The 5,865-nt window shown below is 41.2% G+C and overlaps 1 protein-coding gene and 1 pseudogene across 1 annotated transcript; both read right to left on the bottom strand.

Annotated features, from left to right (window-relative positions):
- Positions 1–336: 336 nt before the first annotated feature.
- On the bottom strand, positions 337–1,117 carry LOC140629598 (2-iminobutanoate/2-iminopropanoate deaminase pseudogene; annotated as a pseudogene).
- Positions 1,118–4,610: 3,493 nt separating this feature from the next.
- On the bottom strand, positions 4,611–5,813 carry LOC140629599 (large ribosomal subunit protein mL51-like). Its single transcript, XM_072819092.1, has 3 exons — positions 5,570–5,813; positions 5,375–5,485; positions 4,611–4,946 (listed from the first exon to the last, which is right to left on the bottom strand). The coding sequence occupies exons 1-3, from the start codon at positions 5,646–5,648 to the stop codon at positions 4,750–4,752; spliced, it is 387 nt and encodes a 128-aa protein (XP_072675193.1). The 5' UTR covers positions 5,649–5,813; the 3' UTR covers positions 4,611–4,749.
- Positions 5,814–5,865: the final 52 nt, after the last annotated feature.

Raw genomic sequence — 5,865 nt, forward strand, 5'->3', positions numbered from 1 at the left:
ATTCAAGTAAAAGCAGAATTATATAGCTGATGTGAGGACTAATTATTTCACATCATTAAATTAATAGGATTTAACTGGATTATGTGTGCTCTTAATTATTTATTAGGAATGATAATTCCTCTCTTGCATGATTTATTACCCTCTACTTTCATTTAAATTTTTTTTCTAATTTTTATTTATTTATGATAGTCACACAGAGAGAAAGAGAGGCAGAGACACAGGCAGAGGGAGAAGCAGGCTCCATGCACCAGGAGCCCGATGTGGGATTCGATCCCGGGTCTCCAGGATCGCGCCCTGGGCCAAAGGCAGGCGCCAAACCGCTGCGCCACCCAGGGATCCCTCTACTTTCATTTATTTGCGTATGTAATGAGCATCTCTTTCCCGACGTCTAGTACCATGAGTATGTGTGTGTGTGATTTATGGCACCAGTAATTGGAGTTGTCATCTAATCTCCAATTCATGCTTAATTCCCCTTATTTTATAGTTATTTCCATAATGACCTCAAATGTTTTAGCCAATCATACACTTTCCAACATCAATGGTAAAAATTAAGATGTAAACTTAAAAACATTGTTACGATTCCAGACTAAATAACACTGAGCCCACTTATAGCAATGCTGTGGTGAGAGGTCCTAGGACAGCCACTGCTTCAATCTCCACACGGCCTCCTTTGGGCAAAGCAGCAACCTGCTAAGCAGGTCTTGCAGGAAAACTACTCTTGAAATACTGTTTGTAGACTTCATTGACAGTGTTGAAGTCATTTATGTCAGCCAGCAAAACAGTTGTTTTTACCACATTAGTGAAGTCACAGCCTGCAACTTTCAGAATTTCACCCATGTTTGTAAGAGCTTGTTTGGCTTCTTCTGCCACCCCTCCTGGCACAAGCTGTCCACTTGAAGGGTCCATGCCTAGCTGTCCCGAAATGTAAATGGTCTTGTCGAATAACACAGCTTGACTGTAAGGACCAATGGCCCCTGGAGCTTTCGCAGTGCTGATCACCTTTCTGATCAGAGACGCCATGGCTAACCCTTTTATCTTGCTTCCCCTTCAAGAGAACAATCCCGTCCACTGCCTCTGCTAGTGTGTCACCAGACTAACCCTGTTTTATTTTTAAATCATAAATAGGAGTTGAATTTTTAAATTTCCTTTTCAATATCAACTAAGATAATCATGGAGGGTTAAACCTTCATCTTTCATAACAGGAAGCTAATAAAGTCTAAAGCTGATAAATCCTAAAGAGCAGTAGGATGTATTATTTCAAATTATGATAATAAATATGATAGTTCACAGAAATGAAACTGCTTGGGATAACTGGGTGATGGACATTAAGGAGGGCACGTGATATGATGAGCACTGGGTATTATATAAGACTGATAAATACTGAACTGTACTCTGAAATTAATAATACACTATATGTTAACTAATTGAATTTAAAATTTTTAAATATGAAAGGCTTTCATTCTGGGAAGCTAATGTGAAGAGTAGACAGGTGAAACAGGGGACTGCTGTTTTTGTCAACTCCCCGCCCCTACTCCTTTTTATTTTTATTTATTTTTTTATTTTTTTAATATTTTATTTATTTATGACAGATACAGAGAGAGAGAGAGAGGCAGAGACACAGGCAGAGGGAGAAGCAGGCTCCATGCACCGGGAGCCCGATGTGGGATTCGATCCCGGGTCTCCAGGATCACGCCCTGGGCCAAAGGCAGGCGCCAAACCGCTGCGCCACCCAGGGATCCCTTTTTTTTTTTTTAAAGTAGGCTTTACGGAGGGCTTGAACTCGACCCAGAGATCAAGACCTGAATTGAGATCAAGAGTCAGACACTTAACCAGCTAAGCCATCTACGTGTCCCATTTTCCCTTCTTTTTGATTAACCATATGCATGTATTTACTTTTATTTAAAAAATAAAGCTTAATTTAGAAATAAATCATTTTACAAATTGATATAACTCATGTACCATATAATCCACTCCTTTAGTATATGTTTTTAAGTGTATTCACAAGGTTGTGCAACTGCTAATTCCTGAACATTTTTATCATCCCCAAAAAAGATTTGTACCGGTTAGCAGTTCTCTCTCATTCATCAGCCCTTACCCCATCTCCTGGCAACAACTATCTACTGTCTCTATGGATTTACCTATTCTGGACATTTTTTTTTAAGATTTTATTTATTTATTCATGAGACACAGAGAGAGGCAGAGACATAGGCAGAGGGCGAAGCAGGCCCCCCACAGTGAGGGTGAGCCTGATGTGGGATTTGATCCTCGGACCTCAGGATCATGACCTGAGCCAAAGGCAGCCGTTCGACCTCTGAGCCACCCAGGCGCCCCTATTCTGGACATTTAATATAAATACAAGCCTTTTATGACTGCCTTGATTTACCATAGTGTTTTCAACTTTTCAAGGTTCATCTGTATTGTTATATGTATTGGTATCTCATTCTTTTTTATGGCTGAATAATATTCCATTCATAATGGAATATTGTGTGGATATACATTTTTAAAGGATTTTATTTATTTGAGAGCGCCGAATCCTAACCACTAGACCACCAGGGAACTGGATTTATTTATTTGAAAGAGAGAGAAGGCACATGAGCACAAGTAGGGGGAGGAGCAGAGGGAGAGGGAGAAGAAGACTCCCCACTGAGTGTGGAGCCCAACACAGGCCTCATCCCAGGACCTTGAGATCATGACCTGAGCTTAAGACAGTTGCTTAATGGACTAAGCCAACTAGGTGTCCTCCCAGCATTTATCAGTTGATAAACATTTGGGTTATTTCTTCTTTTTGGTTATTATGAATAATGCTATGAACATTTGTGTACCAGTTTTTTTATGAACATGTTTTCATTTCTGTTGTGTATATGCCCAACAGGAATGGAATTGCTGGGTCATATGTACCACTGATCACTCTTGTTTTCCACACATGAAATGTTCTACCACTTTTCTTTCCTTATTGAAATCCAACCTCTTCTAGGAAGCCTCTCCTAATTAGGCCAAATTTTTTTATCTAGATCATTCATCTCCATTTCAGAGGTTTCCAAACATGGCTAATTAAAATCATCTAAAAGGGATCCCTGGGTGGCACAGCGGTTTAGCGCCTGCCTTTGGCCCAGGGCGTGATCCTGGAGACCCGGGATCGAATCCCACATCGGGCTCCTGGTGCATGGAGCCTGCTTCTCCCTCTGCCTATGTCTCTGCCTCTCTCTCTGTGTGACTATCATAAATAAATAAAAATTAAAAAATAAAAAAAAATAAAATCATCTAAAAGATTTTACAATCAGAATCATCTAAAATTAGAGGACACATACTTTGAATAACTACAAGCCTGGAAACAATCTAAATATCTATCAAAATGGAACTAGTAAAACATTATGGTATAGAACGTGAGGATATAAAAGAATATCCAAGTTATAGTAAATAAATAAGACAGTACAGAACTGTAAGTATGGAATCCTACTCTTCTCAAAAAGAGATATACAGTTAATATATGCTTGTACATGCACAGTCTATGTCCAAAGGATTAAAAAGAATTTTTTAAAAGTGGTCACCTCTGTGAAGGAGCACAAAAACCTTTCTGAGAAAGTTTTTCACTGTGAGAAAACTTTTCACCTGATTACCCTTTAGCAATTTTTAAAAAAATATTTATTTATTCATGAGAGACAGAGGCAGAGACACAGGCAGAGGGAGAAACAGGCTCCTTGTAGGGAGCCCGACGTGGGACTTGATCCCAGACTGGGATCATGCCCTGAGCCAAACCACATCTGCCCAACCGCTGAGCCACCCAGGTATCCCACCTTTAGCAATTTTTAAATTTTGCATGATATATAGGGATACACTTTTAAAATGTGTTTTAAGAAAACACACATAGATGTTCAAGACTCAGCTCAGCTCTACAAATCACAAATCTTTGGCGGCAGAGACCAAGTTTTTGAAATTATGAAACTACCAAGATGATTCTGATAATCAGTCAGGCTTAGAATATAAGCCATTCAAATGGTACTTTTTTTTTTTTTTAAAGATTTTACTTATTTATTCATGAGACACACAGAGAGAGAGAGAGAGAGAGAGAGGCAGAGACACAGGCAGAGGGAGAAGCAGGTTCCCTGCAGGGAGCCCCATATGGGACTCGATCCCAGGATCCCGGGATCACGCCCTGAAGCAAAGGCAGATGCTCAACCACTGAGCCACCCAGGCGTCCCTCAAATGGTACTTAATGCCTCATATTAAAGTGTACATATGAGAATAGATCTTTATTCCCTAACTAGAAGAGCATATTAGCTATTACGTTTTGTTTTTCCTACAGTTCTTAACTCAGAAAAGGTACCAAATATTTTTGATGAGGATCATGCAGAAGCATAATTCCAATTATCTATTACTTGTTAACCAGTGTGAAGGTGTTTTGAAAAATATATTTAACATAACAGAATTACGAGGTAATTAAAAATGACCACTTTCAATACATGAAGGCCTAAATAACAAAAAGTGCCAAAAATAATTTTTTTTTTCTTAAAGGGCAAGTGGTTAAGTCCAAACCTAAGACTATAGGACTTATGGATGAGTCAGACTTTCATAGCCTACAGGAATGAACAAAAGCAGCATCTAGAGTAAAATAAAGTTTGTGGCTAACAGATTCCAAAGAAGCCCCATTTTATTACAGGGAGCATACAAATTCCTTCCCTTATAAGGAAAAGTACTGTTCCCCTTCTCCGGCGTGACAGATGTGCCTCTTCTAGTTTCCAGCTTTCTCTTTTACCGGTACTTTCCATGTCGATTAAAGTGTTTATAGAGGTAGCTGATGCGTTTGTTAAGTTTGTGCAGATCATCAAGGAACATTCTATTTCCAACCATTTTCTTCTTTCGGATACAACGTTGTAATTCATTCCCCTTCCAGCCTCGAAGCCATCTGGGGCCCTTGATCAGTTCTTTGGGGTGCATTTTAAAGTCTCCTGTGTAATATAAGAGAATGAATTAGTTCTAAGACCAGAGAGAACCCAGCTTCAATCCCCTAAGCCTTTAGCAGAGTTGCTTTTCCTGAGCTACACCTATAAACAAGACATGTTACACCATCAGATCAAGAGCATAGACTCTGGAGCTAGGCTGTTTGGGGCTCAAATTCTGGCACTGCCATTTACGAGCTTTGGGAAAATCACATTACTTCTCTGTGCCTCAGTTTCCTTGCCTGTTAAGGTGAAAAAATTATTATAAGGATTAAGTGAGTTAATGAGTGTAGAGCACTCAGAACACTGCACACAACCTAAATTGACATGTAGGTGTCTGCTCTTACTATTGAGCAGGATACCATTCCTACACAGCTGAAAAGTCGTTACACCACAGCTGCCATTCTGAAATTCTGTAGCAGGGGGTCGGGTCTTACCCAGGATCCCGATGTTGTCATACACCCCAAACATGGCCCTCTTCTCGTTCCAACGATCAACCACTTTGGGAGGAGGGAGGGTGACCCTTACATGGAACATTCTAGGAATACCTAGGGATGGAGAAGAAAAGGAATGGCTATGAGCCGCTTCTGACAAGCAGTTCTCGGGGCGTCTTTAATACATCAGCCACTTACCCAGAGAGAAGCTTCTGCAGGCCAGGGGCACCTGGCCCCATAGGACCCTTCCTATCCCCAAAGAGAGGCTCCCTGTCATTGCTCTCGTCTCTCCCTCTCCCCTTTGCACACCGCACAAGCCTAAGAGTAGCTTTGCTCGTGGCCTTCAAGGAGCTGACGGGGACCTTCCACACGGGCGACACACGACGCTAAGTGGAGGCAGCCATCTTGGGCCTCACACCGCCTTGGCCCCGCCTTCCCCATCCATAGCCCCGCCCCCCGGGTTCCGTTGTACGGAGGCCTTGACATCCTCCCGG

Source organism: Canis lupus, assembly GCF_048164855.1.
Source record: "Canis lupus baileyi chromosome 25 unlocalized genomic scaffold, mCanLup2.hap1 SUPER_25_unloc_1, whole genome shotgun sequence".
NCBI classification, from domain to species: Eukaryota; Metazoa; Chordata; class Mammalia; order Carnivora; family Canidae; genus Canis; species Canis lupus.